At 46.9% G+C, this 19,397-nt stretch overlaps 1 protein-coding gene across 1 annotated transcript in view; it reads left to right on the top strand.

Moving 5' to 3' along the window:
• mav (TGF-beta domain-containing family member maverick) overlaps window positions 1–9,743 on the top strand; it is a 109,534-nt gene extending 99,791 nt beyond the window's left edge. The window contains exon 3 of the mRNA XM_080279027.1: window positions 8,878–9,743. Within this exon, the coding sequence (XP_080135153.1) occupies window positions 8,878–9,743 (866 nt within the window). The remainder of the gene's footprint in view (window positions 1–8,877) is intronic.
• Window positions 9,744–19,397: the final 9,654 nt, after the last annotated feature.

Genomic DNA, 19,397 nt, shown 5'->3' with positions numbered 1-19,397 from the left:
AGGATTGGCTGAGTGATAAGAGCTGATTAGAGGTAGATAAATCATTTTTATCGTTATCATTATATATATAACATTATAGTTATTTTTATGATCTGTGTTATTGTATTCTGTATGATGATGATGATATTATTATTATTATTATTATTATTATTATTATTATTATTATTATTATTATCATCATCATCAATATTATCATTACTACTACTACCACCACCACTACTGCTCCTACCACCACTACTGCTACTACTACTACCACCACTACTACTATCATCATCATCATTATCACCTACACCCACGCCACACCTGCACACCTACACCTTTCCTCTAAACACAGCCCATCACCACAAAGAGTAAGAGACAAGGGGAAAAATGGACAGTGTGTTTTAAAAATAACTCACATTAGAGAGAGTAGGTGGCTTTAAACGTATGCAGATGTTCTCTCTCTCTCTCTCTCTCTCTCTCTCTCTCTCTCTCTCTCTCTCTCTCTCTCTCCCTTCTCTCTCTCGTGTGGGTCTTGGCTGAGTGGCATATACATTATCGTTTCATCGTGGACGTGGTATGTGTGTGATTCATGCCACGTGGGTACACATACACACACACACACACTTAATGATATGTATATATATTCACTCATACATACATACATACATAAATACAGTGCCACATCATTGTATACACACATATATAGACACGTACACATGAAGATACGCACACATATTCATGGGCACACACACACAATGATACGTATATACAGTTTATTCATTCATACATACATGCACGGCCACATCATTATATACACACATATATAGACACGTACACATCATGATACGCACACATATTCATACGTACATGCACATTCTCATACATAGATGTGAATATAAAAGCATATATATTTCAGTGTATGAGTGTATGTGTGTGTGCAGAGAGAGAGAGAGAGAGAGAGAGAGAGAGAGAGAGAGCATTCCCGATGCGTATATGTGCCGTATATGACACTGAATAATCGTGTGTGTGTGTGTGTGTGTGTATTTTGGGAGGCACGTTCCATAAATAAATACAGCACTAGTGAATCAGAGGACAAGGCTAGACTTACAGACGTGACAGGGATAGGCAGGGTAGGGTAGGGTTAGGCAGGGTAGGGTAGGTTGGGTAAGGTAGGGTAGGGTTGGGTATGGTAAGGTAGAGTATGGTGGGGTTGGGTAAGGTAGGGTAGGGTAGGGTATGGTTCGATAGGGTAGGGTAGGGTAGGGTAGGGTAGGGTAGGGTAGGGTAGGGTAGGGTTAGGCTGGGTAGGGCAGGGTTGGGTTGGGTAGGGTAAGGTAGGGTAGGGCAGGGTAGGGCAAGGTTGGGTTGGGTAGGGTTGGGTAGGGTAGGGTAGGGTAGGGTAGAGTAAGGTTGGGTAGGGTAGGGTAGGGAAGGGTTGGGTTGGGTAGGGTTGGGCAGGGTAGGGCAGGGTTGGGTTGGGTAGGGTAGGGTAGAGTTCGAAAGGGTAGGGTAGGGTAGGGTAGGGGGCGACATTCCCTAACCTTCTCACAACTATTCCAATCTTATCCTCCTTCTTACGACCTCCAAACGATTTTCTTTATCTCACAAGCATCTTAAGAAGTGTCCTCTCTTCACCTTAGTCTCCTGTGATCCTCTCTTAGTAGGGACGTTCTTCTATCTACTAATTTTTTTTATTGAAGGAGTAGATTTAGAATTAATTAGTTTTGTTATAGGGAAAGATGATTATTTTTAAGATTTAGAGAAATGCAGTGCTTCGTGTGGATGAGACGTAAGAGGTCAGATTATGAGAGGATTTACAGTTCTTGCACACACACACACACACACACACACACACACACACACACACACACACACACACACACACACACACACACACACACACACACACACACACACACATACCTACCACATACCTACACACATACCCATCTTCTAAATATACGCACACACACATACCGAAACCACACACGCGCAGATACATTGCTGACTCTCTCTCTCTCTCACACACACACACACACACACACACACACACACACAGGCCGCTTCATCAGTCCACGGACATGCATCTATCGGTATATTGACGCTTGGGGTAATATTGATGGGGGGAGGAGGGAGAAGGGGAGGAGGGGAGAGAGATGGGGGGGAAGGGGGAGGGAGAGAGGGAGGGGGAAGAGAGGGAGAGGGGGAGGGGGGAGAGATGGAGGGGAAGGGGGAGGGGACAGGAATGCCTGGGACGTCTTTATAACTGGGCAGCTCCATCGACCGACCATATCAGTGCCACCACTTGAAGGCGCCCCTCTGGAACCCTTCTCATGTCCCTCCCAGACGGTTTTATTCAGCTCTGAAAACCCCCTGAGAGCGGAGGGGTTCGTGAAGGCTCTGTCTAACCCCTTCAGTTCGAAAATCCGGCATGAAATAGTAAGAAAGAAAAATACATGTTGTCCTGGGTCTGAAGGGGTTAATGTTGCTTCCACCCCGTCCCTCTCTCTCTCTCTCTCTCTCTCTGCCTGTTTGTTTGTCTGTCTGCCTGTCTGTCTATCTGTCTCTCTACCCAGAACGTTTGTAAATATAGAGCCAGAACGTTTGTAAATATAGAACGTTTGTAAATATAGAGCTAGAACGTTTGTAAATATAGAACGTTTGTAAATGTAGAGTCTTATCCTATTTAAAGCTCACTTGACTCCTGACGGAGCCTCTGTGGTACAGGTAGAGTGTGCGTTTCGCACGCTGGTGAGCGCGGGTTTGCCTCCCGCCAGAGTTGTAAAGACTTTGGGAATCGTTCACCAAGTCACTTGCTACTTTGGCGGACACAAGGGGTGCTGTGGTTGAACTAGTGTCACATACTAGTATGCCTGCACCCAATCGGCTTAAGGCGGGCCGATTACACTTGGTTCACAGATTACACACACACATTCAAAGCCACAACAACACTACAGTCACACTCACAAGCACTTCTCACCCTACATACAGTCTCTACCAGACAGCCTAAGCCACTTGGTAGAGATACATTGGCTGTATCGTCCCTGCTTCGGTTGGGATAGGCCGGTCCTGCAGTGGACCTCAACGGCTGAGGATGATGACTCCTGACACTGAGCTCAGTCATTCAGTATTCTGCCTTCGTCTATACACTTTGACTACGCCGTGTCTCAACAAAGGCCATGTGGCGAATTAACCCTGTGCTATCCTTGTCGTTAACCCCTTCAAGCCTGGGGAGGAATAAGCAAACGAACTTACGACCGCCTCTCTCTCTCTCTCTCTCTCTCTCACACACCCACACACACACACCCACACCCACACACACACCCACGCTGAGATGAATACCTTCGACTGTAAACTATCATCATTAGAGCCCAAGGAATCTGCTGTATACATTCCCCCCTTCCCCACACACATACACTCCCCACTCCACCCCAACACCCACACACACACACACACTCCCTCCCCATTCCACCCCAACACCCACACACACACACTCTCCCTCCCCATTCCCTGCCAACACCCACTCACTACTGCCCCATTCACCCATTCTCATCTCTTCCCCCCACACACTCCCTCCCTCCCCACTCACACCTTCCCCTCCCCCTTTCACCCCCTCTCATGGCTCTCCCCCCACACTCTCCCCCCCATCTGTCATGTCTTTCCTTCCCCTCCCCTTTTAGTCTCACTTCCCCCTCCCCTCATCATCATCATCACCATTCGACAACCTCTCATCTTGTCTTTCCTCCATGCACTATCTGTCTCACCATCTCCTCCCTTCTCTCCACCTCTCCAGTTTCATCCCCTTCTCTCTTATATTCTACCCTCCCCTTCATCTCCATCCTTCTATCTTCCATCCTTCCACTCGTCCCTTTCCTCCATCTTGCCTATCCTCTCCTTCTTTTCTCTTCTCTTCACTGTCCCATCCATCCCTCCATCCCAATTCCGCTCCCTCGCTCCATACACCCATTTCCTCCATCCTTCCATTCCTCTTTCCTCCATCCTTTCAATTTCATTTCCTTCTCCTCACCACCTCTCTCTCTTCTTTTCCTCCCCTCTCCACCTCTCCCATCTTTTCATCTCTTTTCCTCCCTCCTTCATCTCTTCTCCACTCCCTCCCTCATTGCTATCTTTCTACACGCCTCCCTACGTGCTTCCTCTCTTCATCAATCCTCCCTCCGTCCTTCTTTCCTCCATCTCTCCCACCTCCCTCTCCCTCTTTCCTCCATCTCTCCCACCTCCCTCTCCCTCTTTCCTCCATCTCTCCCATCTCCCTCTCCCTCTATCCTCCATCCCTCCCACCTCCCTCTCCGTCCCTCTTTCCTCCGTCTCTCCCATCTCCGTCCCTCTTTCCTCTATCTCTCCCATCTCCCTCTCCCTCTTTCCTCCGTCTCTCCCATCTCCCTCTCCCTCTTTCCTCCATCCTCCCCACCTTCCTCTCCCCTTCGCTCATTCGTGGTCGGTATCAGGGGTAAACTGTGTATGCTCCCCAGTGTGTATCTGCGTCCTCGCGTTATCATCACCCCGTGTCTGATCAGCGTCGGGGAGCTTAGTGCGAGAGGCCAGGGGTGCGGGAGGGAGTGTAGAGGGAAGGGGAGGGGGTTGAGGAGGGAAGGGGAGGGGGTTGAGGAGTGTAGGAGAGGCTGAGAAGGGAGAAACAGTGAGGTTGAGAGGTGCAGGGAGGTTTGAGAGGGGAGACGAGGGTGGGGTGTGAGAATGGAAAGCTGAGGGATTGGGGAGGGAAAGGCAGGGGGTTGAGGAGGGAAAGGCAGGGGGTTGAGGAGGGAAAATGGAGAACAGGAAAGGGGGGGTTGACGAGAGGTAGAGGTGGGGGGTTGAGAGGGCAGGGAGAAGTAGGTTGAGAGAGAGGAATGGGGAATGAGAAGGGCAGGAGGATTGAATAAGGCAAGGAACTGGGAGGGATTGAGGGGATTGAGAAGTACAGGGGGGGTTGAGGAGGGGAAAAGGGGAGGAGGGGGAGTTGGGGAGGGGGGGAGGAGGATTGGGAGGGGAGGATGAAGAGCGCAAGAGAATGAGAAAAATTGGAGATATTGATGAGGAAAGAGAGTCGGAGGAGGTAAAAGAAATGGAAAATTGTGAAAGAGAGAGAGAGAGAGAGAGTAAACGATGCTTATTTTGCCAATCCCTTCAGCACTGCGCGTCTCTGATTTTTCCTCCCTGTTATCCCCAGACGATTTTATTCAGCTTAGAACTAACTCTCTCCCTCTCTCTCTCTCTCTCTCTCTCTCTCTCTCTCTAATCGTCTGGCAGGAGAATGAATGAGGGCTTAGATCCATCTCTCCTGGCCACTCCTACTCGAAAGGTGTCTTGTAACCTGAATGAAATCGTCTGTTCAGAGCAAATGGGTACGCAGATCAGATAAACAAAACCGTCTCCAAATACCCCAATAAACCCCTCTGCTCTGAGCCAAGGGGGAGCCTCACATCAGCTGAAGAAAACCGTCTGAGCGCAGGAAAAGCCACAAACCCAAACCCAGCCCCTCCCCACGCCACGTCATTCATTAGACATACTTGTTTTTTTTGTTTTTTTTTTATATGTATTTATAGTGTCCTCAACGCTATGCCAACCCCCTCCCCTGTATGCCAACACCCTGTCCATGCACAGGGTGCCAAGGCGTGTGTGTGTGTGTGTGTGTGTGTGTGTGTGTGTGTGTGTGTGTGTGACTGGAAATCTACGTGTGTTTAGGTATTTGCTTGGTGTGTGTGTGTGTGTGTGTGTGTGTGTGTGTGTGTGTGTGTGTGTGTGTGTGTGACTGGAAATCTACGTGTGTTTGTAGGTATTTGCTTGGTGTGTGTGAGTGTGTGTGTGTGTGTGTGTGTGTGTGTGTGTGTGTGTGTGTGTGTGTGTGTGTGTGTGTGTGTGTGTGTGTGAATGCTGGCGAAGAGGAAGGGAGATGTGGAAATCAAGTTCACGGTTTTTTCCAACTTCAAATTGTGGTATGATCAGAGAGAGAGAGAGAGAGAGAGAGAGAGAGAGAGAGAGAGAGAGAGAGAGAGAGAGAGAGAGAGAGAGAGGTACACCCAGAGGTCGCTTTAGCAATGGTGTGTGTGTGTATAAGGAGATGTATACCCACAGACATGCAAATACACGTACATGCAAATACACGGCAAGAAATACACGTATGCCACCTCTCTCACTCTCTCTCTCTCTCTCTCTCTCTCTCCATTTGACCAGCCTCATCTTTACTTCTCTCTACCCACCATCATCGTCATCATGATCACCTACATAACACACACACACACACACACACACACACACACACACACACACACACACACACACACACACACACACACACACACACACACACTCACACACACACACACACAAGCAGAACCATCATTAGCGTGGCCACCGAAAAAGGAACTATACTCATCATTCAAGCCCTTGGAATCCTGCTACCCCTTCCTAAAGCCCTTCACCACGTTAAGTCGACCTCTTAACGCCAATTGGGTAGCGTTATTTCCTTGATTGCCCTACTACTACTACTACTACTACTACTATAGCACTTTTACTGCTGACAAAGATCCCTAACCCCTTTCAGCTCAGGTGGGGGAGACAGGTGATGTTAAATTGGAGGATTGGTTTGACTAGTAACCAAGGAGACTCATTCGTACCTCATAGCCAAGTCTTTCTGAATTTCACGCCACAGTGGCCCAGTTCCTTCAGATGAAAGTAAATCGCTTGTAGACAGGAGGTTGGCTGCAGCAAACCCTCGAAGTTAGACAAATCAGCCTAAAAAAAACTGGACGGAGAGAATAATAATAATAATAATAATAATAATAATAATAATAATAATAATAATAATGATAATAATAATAATGATGATGATGATGGTGATGATGTTTCTCGAAATTTTCCCTACTTCCTCAGTCCTTAACTCTATTCCTTACCTCCTCTCTCTCTCTCTCTCTCTCTCTCTCTCTCTCCTTAACCTTTGACCTTGTCTCCCTGGGTCGACCTAGGTGACAGGGACAGAAATCAATGGAGCAGACGACACCATCCACCACCAACGCATCCATTCTCTCTCTCTCTCTCTCTCTCTCTCTCTCTCTCTCATTCCTAACGTCTCCCATTAATCTAAGCAAACACCACCACCATCATCACCATCATCATCATCATCATCATTATCACCATTATCATTATTATTATTATTATTATTATTATTATTATTATTATTATCATTTTTATTATTATTAATCATGCAACTGTATTAGGGGAACAACAGCATGTGCCAAAAAATCACCTCAATCACCCAGTCCAACAACGTCGCCACTGACAAATCCAAATTACTGAAATCACCCTCTTTTCTCTCCTCTGTTTTTAAATGATGAAATTCTACACTTGGCCAGCTTCACCCGGAACCATTCCCACGGACAATGGAACGGGAAACTCAAGCAATATACGCACCCGAACTTACTTTCCAATCTCAAACTAATCTGCATCACCGACAAACACAGCGCCAGACCACATCCCTGACTGCCACTCGCCTCGCACAATTTTACGTAAACTATGTCACAAAACGCCTATTCCATTACACAGCGTCCAGATTAAATGTCCCTCTGCTTGTACGATATATTGTGATGATGATTCGTTCACTTTTGGTCACCACTGGAGGGGAAAAAAAGGAAACTGTGAGCGTTCGTTCTGGAAGGCCAGGCTGTTTGTTGTTTCCGTCCGGTTTTATCTGCAGCGACAATTACTGTGTCATTCAACTTTCGCGCCTTGAAAAGTGTTCTAGTAGTAGTAGCAGTAGCAGTAGCAGTATTAGTAGTAACAGTAATAATAATAATAATAATAATAATAATAATAATAATAATAGAACACCCACTACCATCTGTGTGAATGAAGAAGGATGCGTTATAAATACACTAAAAGGGAGGGGAGGAGGGAAAAGAAAACGGGAGATGGGCGTCATGTGTTGGCATCAGGTGATCATGACGTCACCAATGTAAACACACCCACCGTAGCCCGCGCATGACTAGGTACGTGAGCCGCATACCTGAAATGCCGTACTTGTCATCATGCACATCACCCAGGCCAATACCAGGCCTGTTTACCGCCCACCACATCGCTGTAAACAAGGAGCAACGTACCACAAACAAACAGGGGCTTAGATCTTGGTCTTCGTCTGCTCTTTACGTCATGGCGTGGGATGGGAGTCGAGCGTTCGTTTAGGTCAAGGGTTTCTCATGGAGGCGTTTGCTGCGGCGTGTTTTTTGTTCATTCATTCACACATTCATTCACTTTATTCATTCATTTATTCACTGGCACGCTGCATTATTAACCCCTTCGCTGGGATGAGGTCGATTTTTCTTCTATTCTTGCTGCCATTAGACTATTTTATTCTTCCTACCAGTGACTTTTCCTACTGGAGAGATCAGATATGTCATTATTATTGTTTGTTGCTCTCTGGACTCTACCACACTCCATCCTTCGGTGGTATATGATGATGATGATGATGACGATGATGATGATGATGATAAAGACGATGATGATGATGATGATGATGATGATGATGATGATGATAAAGACGATGATGATGATGATAATGATGACGATGATGATGATGATGATAAAGACGATGATGATGATGATGATGATGACGATGATGATGATGATGATAAAGACGATGATGATGATGATGATGATGACGATGATGATGATGATGATAAAGACGACGATGATGATGATGATGATGACGATGATGATGATGATAAAGACGACGATGATGATGATGATGATGACGATGATGATGATGATGATAAAGACGATGATGATGATGATGAGTGCATTATAGAATATACTGTGAGACTGTGTGAACATGAGGGCTGTGTGAGTCATTGTATCAGTGTATTAACTGTGTTGTTGTTTCAGGTGGGCGACGCAGTACAGGCATGGAGGGTCAGGTGGTACACTTCCACGTGGCGGTGCCAGTGCGGCGAGTGTACCGCCAGAACCAGGACGTTAAGCAGGCCACCTGCCGCCTCTGGAAGACGGGCAGGTTGGCGTCAGAGGCCAATGCAAACTCAACGGTCACCGTCAGCATCTACCAGCTGAGCCAGTCAAGTCGCCGTCGCCGCCGCAACCGCAGGAAGCAGGCACGACCAGTGCTGATCCAGGCACTGAACGTGTCTGTGGTGGGCGACGAGTGGCTGTCAGTGGATGTGACACGTGCCGTGCAGGGGTGGGTACGGTCACCACAGGAGGACGCTGGAGTGCTGGTGCGGTGTCCAGACTGCTCCGCCGCAGGAGTCACCATCCACACGGGTCCTGCAGCCTCCAACACGACGCACGTACCCACGCTGGACGTGGTGACGGAGCTGCCGGCAGGCCGCAGGAAAAAGCGATCCCCAGAGATGACACAGGTGACGCGGGCCAAGTGGCGGCCGCGGGGAGACTGTCGAGACATCAACCCCACCGGCCGCCGCCGCCGCTCATACTGCTGTCGCCGCAACATGAGGGTCCGCTTTAAGGACCTGCCGGAGTTCGAGTTCATCGAGTCTCCCAACGAGTTCAATGCGTTCTACTGCAGCGGGCGATGTCCGCCACGCTACAACCCCGCCAACGAGCATGCGCTCCTCCAATCGCTGCTCAAGCTGCAACACAAGAAAAAAATCCCCAGACCTTGCTGTGCCCCTACCGCACTAAAAGGACTGTACATCTTGCACCTTAACACAGAGGGCAAGCTGACCACCACCTACTGGGACGACATGATTGTGACGGAGTGCGGGTGCGCCTGAACTGCGCCCCAGCACCGTAGTGCAGCAGCAGCAGCAGCAGCAGCAGCAGGAGCCAGGCCCTCCACTAGTCACTCCCACTACGCTTCCCGTACCGTACCACCGGCTGACGCCGCCCGGGGGTCCGCAGCGCTGGCCGCGACCCAGGCGGCGCCCGGTGCCGCCTCGCCGTGTGACCCACACTGTGCTCCATGTTCTCGTGTTCAGTCGTACACGCCGTGTTCTGTGTACGTAACTTTGTTCCTCCAGACGTCATGGTGTTCCTTAGTTGACAGACATCCCGCAGAAGGACCTCACATTCCTCTTCTCCGGCGGTGGTGTGTTATGTGCAGATCTTGTTATAGTGAAGCCCAGCACCCGACCCACCCCCACCCAGCCCATCCAAACCTAGCCCATCCCAGCCCAGCCTCTCATTCCAGCCCAGCCCTATCCCTATGCCCTGCACTGAACAGCGGGCATCCCTGGCGGTGGCCACTGCCGCCCCCTTCCCTACCCTGCCCCTCTCGTGGGTGCTGGGCCCTTTAAGTTGTCATGTTTGATGTGGTAGTGCGAGACTGCTGTGTGGTGTCGCCTCCGTTCTCTGTGGCCTAGCTGTCCCCTCAGTTTATACTTTTATATGGAAAACGGGTGTCGCCATCGTGTGTCGTGGCACTTACGTCATCATTACGTCATCAGTGAGGTTGTTCCCCACCCACCCACCTTCGACACTCCCCCCCATCTGCCCTCACCGCCGTCCTCGCCCCATCGTCCTCCCCTCAGCATCCCAGGATCAACCCACTGGTATTTTATTGTGAAGCATAATGTTCAAGCCGTTTTTTGAGCAGTTAATGACTCAGTGTGTGTTTAGTAAGTGTTGTTCTACTGTGATAAATGTGCAGAACAGTAAGAGATAGTGACTCATTCCAGGTCTCACTGATTCGAGACCTTCCGCTTCGAATATGGAGTTAATTATAAAAATGATGTGAACCTCTTTTAATTTCACACTTTATTTGGTGCGCAGTTTTGTCTCCTTCAAGCATCACCCCCTTCAAGACGATGTCTGTTAGCGGACGTAATCATAATACATGTTATAAACGCATTAGATAACCAAGTCAGTGAATGTCATAGCCAGTATATAAACTAGTGAAGCTGTGACCCCCCCACCTGCTCTTCTGTCATCCCGAGATCTACCCTCGTCAATTATAGCCCTCGGGAGAACTATGAGAACTGTCGCTAATTGATAAAAAAGTAATTCCTGTGCTGCTCTCTACGCCTGCTATAGTTGGATGTCGGGTACGTTGTGAAGGAGTTGCTGTTTTGTGTTCCTTAGCGGAGCGGCTGAGTGTCCGAGTGAGGTGGGGATGTAAGGGGGTCTCTCTCACTCTCTGCCTATAATATCTACACATGTAGGGTATTGTTATATTATACGTGTACGGTATATGTTATAGGTAGAGAGATACTGTAGATACCGGTAGATAGTGTGTTCTATAAGTTTGTTGTCCCTTCATAGCCCAGTTATCCGTCCCAGTCCATCCCATTCCTGATCAGTCGTGCCTCTTGCTCAGGTCTGCCTCTTGCCTAACCCCTAACCCCACCCTCACCCCAAGCCAAATCCCAAACCCCACCCTCACCCCAACCCAAACCCCACCCCTACCTTCAAACCCCAGCCTTACCCTCACCCCGAACCCCGTCCCTATCTCATCCCCACCCCCACTCTCTTCCCCCAAACCCTCACACTTACCCCAACCCTCACCTCAATACCCACTTCCTAAAACCCCACCCTGACCCCTAACCTCCAATGACCCGCTTCACCCCCAGCCCCGCCTCGCTCTGGCTACGCAGCCTCGGAGTTAAGTGTTAGTTCAGTGACAATTTTGAGTTCGATTTTGGTGTAAGTGTTTGGCCGCCCGGAGACCGCTTCTACCATGACGATATTGCCCATCCCCCTCTCTGTGTAGGCGGGATGCATCATTGTGCTCTGTGTAAATTATAAGAAGTAATCAATTTATATCCTTGAGCGAGCGGCCGATGCTACAGACTGAGCGTGACCTTGGCTGGTGAGAGGGTGTACTGTCTTGTGTGGTGGCCGAGAGACTCGAGACTGGTTCATTATCTCGTGTGTGTGTGTCGAGATGCCTAGAGTGGTGTGACGGAATGTTAAAGCTCAGACTGGAATTGTAATATTTGGTCTTCAATTGGAGACAACCCACGCGAAGTAAACTTAATACTCTCGTGTGTTTTAGACCAGCCAGTGTCACGATCACTGTTGAGACCAGCCAGGGACGCGCGTGTGTTGTAGCGTCGACCCCTCGTGGTCCTGGGACGAAACACTGTGTTGTACGTACCTCCGCTGTGTTGGTAGCCTTCAGGATGCTACCGTGGTTGAGGTAGGGACGCCAAGCCCTCACCGCACCTTCAGGAAACACCCTCGCACTCCACCACACCCACACTGCATCGCTCACACCCTTGCTTGTATCCCGCTGGTGAAGGGAAGTAGTCTAGTTGAGTATTAAAGTGTGAGCGATATTTGTCATTGATGATGATGGGGTGCGGGGGTGTATCCGGTTGAGTGCATGTCCCTGGAATGACACGTGTGCTCATGGGACCATCACCAGCCACGCCCCTGCAGGTGTGTGAGCAGAGGAGGTCCTTGTAACAACACACTTTATCCACAGGCCTCCTCTGACTCCCCCCTCCTGGTGCTAAAGTGACCAGATTATGCTTTGTTACGTCACTTCACACACACACACACACACACACACACACACACACACACACACACACACCTCAACCACATATCAACACTTAGCCTTATACCAGTAACTTCGCGACTCACATATCACTCTCGCATATCTCTCCTGCGACACATATCACCCGTATACTCCTAACAGCGTATATGCCAACACACACCATATCTCTGCAACACATATCTACGTGTTTCCAAGTCCAGAAAGTGTCGCTTCACTGGGCGTAATTGATTAAGAGCCAAGTCACATCTTTAAGCCATTCTAACATATCAAATCTACTTATCTACCCATCTCTTTATCTATCTACCTATCTGTAAACCTTGCAAACATATCAGACTTTTCAACCGATGTGCAATTTGGGCTCTGAGACAAAGACTAGTGTATATACTGAGACTTGTGAAGAAGTATTGTGCGAGGAGAGTGTTGGGGTGCTGGGCGATATTTGTCACCCTACTTCGTGTGAGTTTTAGCCACACTTAGGTGATGGTGATGGTGATGGTGATGGCGTCTCCTGAGTGTACGTGTCACTGCTGAGGGCCACAGTAAGGCAAAGAGACCCCGAGGGCATAAGGCTCAACACAAAAGTCCTTTCCTTTGAGCATCTGGTGTTATGCTTACAGCAGTTAAAGCAGATGTCTAGCTGAGACGTAGGCAGCAGAGTCTTACCGTGAAATGTACTTAAAAATAACAACAGATGTGTGTGCAAAATGTTACTAATCTCTCTCTGTCTCCTCTTTTACTTATAAATGTGGCGCCCAGTCTTCATGATACCGTAGCACACATACAAGCTCTTTATGAAGGTGTTTGGCCATTCCTGATTCGCAGAGACTGGTAAACAGGCGTGCATGTGTGGCGGACCTGCTCTAATTCGTAACCTCTAGTGTGCACGGTGTCCCTGGGTCAAGCCGGATCACCTGAACGATGTGTCTAGGAGTTAATTGTCGTTTAAAGATGATTCCGTCACTTGGGTCAACGTACACACACACACGCCTGTAGGTTTGTGTATGTGCTGACTTAGTTTAGGGCGCCTACATAGAAACACACACACACACACACACACACACACACACACACACACACACACACACACACACACACACACACACACACACACACACACACACACACACACACAATACGGAGCCGCGGGATTGTCTTCTTATCTCCTTTCCCTTGTTCACATCGCACAATATCCTTTCTCTATTTCTGAGGTGGCTGCGCTTCGTTTTCTTTAAGTTCCTCCCTTCCTGGACCCTGACGCAAGAACAGACTTAAGATTAGCTGCCCTTCGTAACTAAGAATTGCTTTTCTAGGATGAACTGGGGAAAGGGGAAGGTCTCTGCTCTCATTACTTAGTCTGTCCTGCAAGAAATAAGACTTAGTTACGACAGGACTTGAACTTAAGCTTGTAAGTGTGTGTCTGGAGGAGAGGGAAGGTTGTAAGGGAGGGGGTACTGAAGGGGAAACTAAACTGGTCACCTCTTTTTATCTATTGCGTCTCCCAGGATCCAACCCCAGCCCTCAAAGTCATCTCAAGGGCCTGTCTTCTCTCGAGGTTAAGACTTTCCCCAACACCTCTTTCTTGGCGATTTATTTCTGCGTATGGCATGTTAATATTCCCTTGGATGTTATTTATGTAAAGTGTTTAGATATTAGAATGATATATACGACATACCTGGGGATGATAAGGTGTAGTCCGCGGAATAAATCGCTTAGGAAGAGGTGCTAGGGTGGTCTTTGGTCTTTTCCTTCTTGACGAGATGGAAAATAGAGGACTGGGTGGGGTAGAGCACCACAGGGTAGGCAATAGATTCATTCCTTTAGAGCGGAGAGGAGATAGGAAAGTACACCCTGCCAAGCATAACCATTTCGGCCTCCAAATCTCAAGGCATAACACTCACACATCCAAAACTAGTGGCTGTATAAACCCGAACCCTTTGGAGGTCAGGAGAAGGAGAGATGAGGGTTTAAAGTGCAAGGGGAGGTTCAGTAAGTGGAGGTTCTGTTGAGTTGGGCAGTTTCCCGCCTTGTGCCTCCGTAGCCTCACTTTCGTCGACACTTTCATTCTTTTTTTTTTACCTTATTGTTTTTCCTTTCTTTCTTTTTTTTTTTTTTTCTGTATCCCTGCTCTCCTACTTGATATTGTTCTGTCCTCTTACGTCTCTCTCTCTCTCTCTCTCTCTCTCTCTTCGAACCGCCACTAGGACACCAAGAGCAACCCACCTTGAACCCTCATCTCTCTCACACACACACACACACACACACACACACACACACACACGCAAGAGTAAACACAAAGGAAACCAGCAGCTGAACACCGATAAAAACAAACATGCAGTAGTGGTACCATTTTGCGTTTTCACTCAGTTCAGCATAATCAAAGATCAGTGCAGCCTCTCTCATTATTTTTTTTATTTTCCCTCATTTCCTCGCTCATTTCCACCACGTCCTCATTTCCCTTGGGTGAATACTCGTGTGCTGAAGCAGTATTTTGTAATGTGTAAGAGGTATTACGTTTCCTAGGGTAATATTAACGCATATATTTACGGTCTTGTGTAGGCAGACTCTCTCGTATTTCAAGACATAGAAAATGGATATACGAAAAATTATTATATTCCTCGTTGTTCTTTATTTATACTTATTAATTAACGAAAAACCACCTTATTATATTCCTCATTACCCTTTTATTATATTTACTAATTGAGGGTGTGTATAGAAAACGGATCTTCTTTTTTAATAGATGTTGGGGATACGGAAACAAAAATATCCAGCTTTGTAATGCGCCTCATCTCGTGTTTTTCAAATCGCTAAGGGTGAAGGGATATGGTAATCACGCCTTGCTATCCACTCCAGGCTGCTCTACACTGAATGTCAATCGCCAGGCTGTAGTGAGAAAATAAATCAAATCTTTTAATTTTCTTAAACTTGGTCATCGTAAGGAATGGGTCGGCATCTTGAATTCGAGTGACATCATTAATTCGAGTGACGTCATGAAATCGAGTGACGTCATTGAATCGAACGACGTCATAAATTCGAGTGACGTCATTGAATCGAGTGACGTCATTAAATCTACTGACATTAATTCGATTGACGTGGAGGAGGAGGAGGAGGACGAGAAGAACATCCCTGGGCTCAGCGGGTTGCTTTTCTCGCTCTTGTCGTCGTGATCCTAGTCTCATCTCAAACGTGAACCCAGTGGACTGCAGGTTGAAGCTCCCCCCTCGTCCTGCAGCCCACCATTCTCCTTCTGGGGGATAGGGAAGTGGTTGAGGGACGATTTGCTTGACCAGGAAGTTGCGCCGCCCGGTTATATCAGTGCCACCACGTGCAGGCGTCCCTCCTCTTTAACGTGTAGGCCAAGATCAGAGTATTTTATTTTCCTGCATATGCTAGACGATTTTATTCAGCTGAGAGGAGAAACAGAGCAGCCAAAGGGGTCCTCATTCCAGGGAGTGTATTTTTGAAGATTTGTTTTCATTCTTGCTTTCTCCAGACGGTTTATTTCAAGCCAGAATAAATCGCTCATGATAGGGGGTTGAGGGAGGACACAGGCAACCCCTCCAGTTCATAAAACCCCCCCTGAGCTGAGGAAAATCGTCCGGGGAGAGCAAAAGTGAAAGAGATATATGACAGTGATTGAGCAGGGCGACTTATTATTATTATTATTATTATTATTATTATTATTGCTATCATTATTATTATTGTTATCATCATTATTGTTGTCGTAGTGTAAGCGTTGACTGATATTATGACTGATATTATTATAGTTATTACCACTATTATTATTATTATTATTATTATTATTATTATTATTAGCGAACTTTCAGCGGATGTAAGGCCAAGTATATTCCCTTTTTCTCTCTCATTTTCTCCGGTAAACTCAAAAAAACAACTGCAAACAAAGAAAATAACGTGACTCTATGTCCAAAGATCTTACGACTCTTGTATTAATTGTATTACGTCTTAAGAAACGAAATAAGAAAGAAGAAAGAAAGTGAATAGTCTAATTATTATTATTATTATTATTATTATTATTATTATTATTATTATCACCTCAGGATGGTTTCTTCGGCCCCCTAACACCTCTTCCTTGGCGATTTATGCTGAGAGTCTTAGGATATTCTGTCGTGGTACGAGGGAGGTGTGCTTGATGTCACTGGAGCGCTCTTAATGCATCCTCCTTAGCGATTTAGTCTAGACCTCGGTATACTCTTGATGTAAACTATATTAAACTAGCAAACAGGATAACGCTAAGGTATACAAAGCAGCATAAATCGCTAAGGAAGTGGTGTTAGGAAGCCACCATTAGTTAACCTATTAGTCTACATGTATCACAGTCTCCCAGCTTGAGGTATACCGTATAGAATAAATCGCTTAGGAAATGGTGTTACCCCCTCTTCCGCAGTCTCCTTCTCCCTGTGTGCTCTGTTCTCCTCGTACTCGCCTTATTTTCTTTCTTTTTTTTTCTGTGTTCTATATTTAGCGAGTCTGGCCGCGTTGCCATGGTTACGCTGCTGGGAGATGAAAGAGAGGGAGAGAGAGAGAGAGAGAAAGTGTGTGTGTGTGTGTGTGTGTGTGTGTGTGAGAGAGAGAGAGAGAGAGAGAGAGAGAGTATGTTTGTGTGTGTGTGTGTGTGTGAGAGAGAGAGAGAGAGAGAGAGAGAGAGAGAGAGAGAGAGAGAGAGAGAGAGTATGTTTGTGTGTGTGTGTGAGAGAGAGAGAGAGAGAGAGAGAGAGAGAGAGAGAGAGAGAGAGAGAGAGAGAGAGAGAGAGAGAGAGAGAGAGAGAGAGAGAGAGAGAGAGAGAGAGAGAGAGAGAGAGAGAGAGAGAGAGACGTGGCCAAATCCTCGTTGCCACAGGTTACAGCTCCGTGGCATCTTTTCCTAGGCGAATTATTCTGTGCTCCTGTGTGTTATCAATAGTAACTCTGTCTATATAATTAACACACAAGAGAAAGAGGGGTCATACGCAGAATAAATCACTTAGGAGAAGGTGTTCAGGTCTCCAATCGCACCCAGAGGCCATGTTAGGTTACGTGGGTCGCCTCTTCGCAGGTATCAATGCCGTAACACCTTTCCATTAGCGATTTATTCTGTCTTCACACCTTGAGTTCCTATTATACGTTACTGAGGCAAACTATATAAAAAAAAATCATTCAAACTCCTCCCCCCCAAAAAAAAAAAAAAAAAAAAAAAATCGTAAAAAAAATGAATCGCAAGGAAAAATTTGCTAAGGGATCATCCTGGGGTGGGACTCACGAGGGCACTTCCGGGTACTTCCGGGTCGTGACTTACGCTGTGTTTTCTGCAGGAAGATCTAAGACGGGAAGCATCGTAGCCTCCCTCTGTCGTCCTTCCTCCTAGTAAAAAAAACAGCTATGATATTACGGTAGACTGTCCTATCGTAAGCATTTTTTTTTTTTCGTAGGATGGACGAGAGGTAGGGGGAGACACGGCACCTCCCTCGTCTATCCTGGGAAGAGAAATCACAAGTTCCAGTCTAAGTAAGACCTGGTACTTCCCTTCCCTCGTCTGTCCTGGGATAAGAGACAAGTTACGACCTGGACTGACCTGTAGTGTGGTCGTGAGTCCGGATGTACGACGCATATTAATTATACTTCTCAGAGATTCGGGCATATCATTAACTCAGTCGTTTGGGAGTCGTGTTCTCGTGAAGGTGGGGAGCTTAGTGACACCTCTCCCTTACCGATTTATTCCTGATTCTACTCCCTTGCTACTGCTCTGTGTGTTAGTCATGCAGTCTATTGCGAGAGGGATAAGATATAGGGGAAACTTAATCGCCAAGGAAGAGGTGTTACGGAGCCCCCAGGGAGAACACAGCCCTTAGTTTCCGTAAGGGTGAAAAGCCAGGGTGAAAGGGCGACCCGGTTCGTACCCTTGAATATATATATATCTCCCTAATTCTATAAATATTTCCAGATTATTTCCATAGATGTGAGCGATGCCATAAGGGACGGTAGTGTATAGGGGAAGCATGTTTCTTTGGCTATCGTTTTTGGAACTGTAAGAAGCGTGTTTCGTTTCAGGCTATGGTTTTTTTGTATTCTGTATTCTGATGCTCTGTTGGTTATATCAGATTGTACTTACCTCCGTTACATAGAGACTGGATGTATTATAACCTGTCAGTATTTGCTTGCACCTCTCACATATCACTTCCTCTCTTCTAACTTCCCCCTTCCTTGTAACTTCCTCTCACACACCACTTCTTCTCGTGTAACTTCCCCCTTCCTTGTAACTTCCTCTCACACACCATTTCCTCTCGTGTAACTTCCCCCTTCCTTGTAACTTCCTCTCACACACCACTTCATTCCTTGTAACTTTCCACTTCCTTCTAACTTCCTCTCTCACACACACCACTTCCTGTCTCGTAACTTCCTGCGTCTTAAATACCACTTCCTTGTAACTTCCTTTCACACACCACTTCTTTTCTTGTAACTTTCCACTTCCTTCTAACTTCCTCTCACACACACCACTTCCTCTTTTGTAACTTCCTGTCTCTTAAATACCACTTGCTCTATCGTTACTTCCTCTTAGATACCATTTTCCACTCTCATAACTTCCAACCTTTCCTCTCCTCTTCCTTCTCCTCATCTTGCCTTCCTACCGTCATCTCCTCCTCCTCCTCTTCTTCTTCTTCTTCCTCCTCTTCCTCCCCTTCTCATCTTCCTTCCCTTCCTATACTTCTTCCTCTTCCCCTCTTCTCTCCTTCTCCTTTTCCCCCTTCTTCTCTCCTTCCTTCTCTTCCTCTTCCTCTTCCCTGTCCGTCAGTCAGGCTAGGAAAGTATATTATATTTTGCATAAATCGTCTGTGACAAAAATATAATTCCACTCCAACCCCCCAAACCAAAAAAAAAAAAAAAAAAAAAAAAATATATATATCCAAAGACATTATCCTCTTGAGAAGATCACGAA

Source organism: Coenobita brevimanus, chromosome 8, assembly GCF_032717465.1.
Source record: "Coenobita brevimanus isolate Jiangsu-jjx chromosome 8, ASM3271746v2, whole genome shotgun sequence".
NCBI classification, from domain to species: domain Eukaryota; kingdom Metazoa; phylum Arthropoda; class Malacostraca; order Decapoda; family Coenobitidae; genus Coenobita; species Coenobita brevimanus.
The sequence above is the reverse complement of the archived record's forward strand: the minus strand, read 5'-3'. Positions and strand labels throughout refer to the sequence as shown.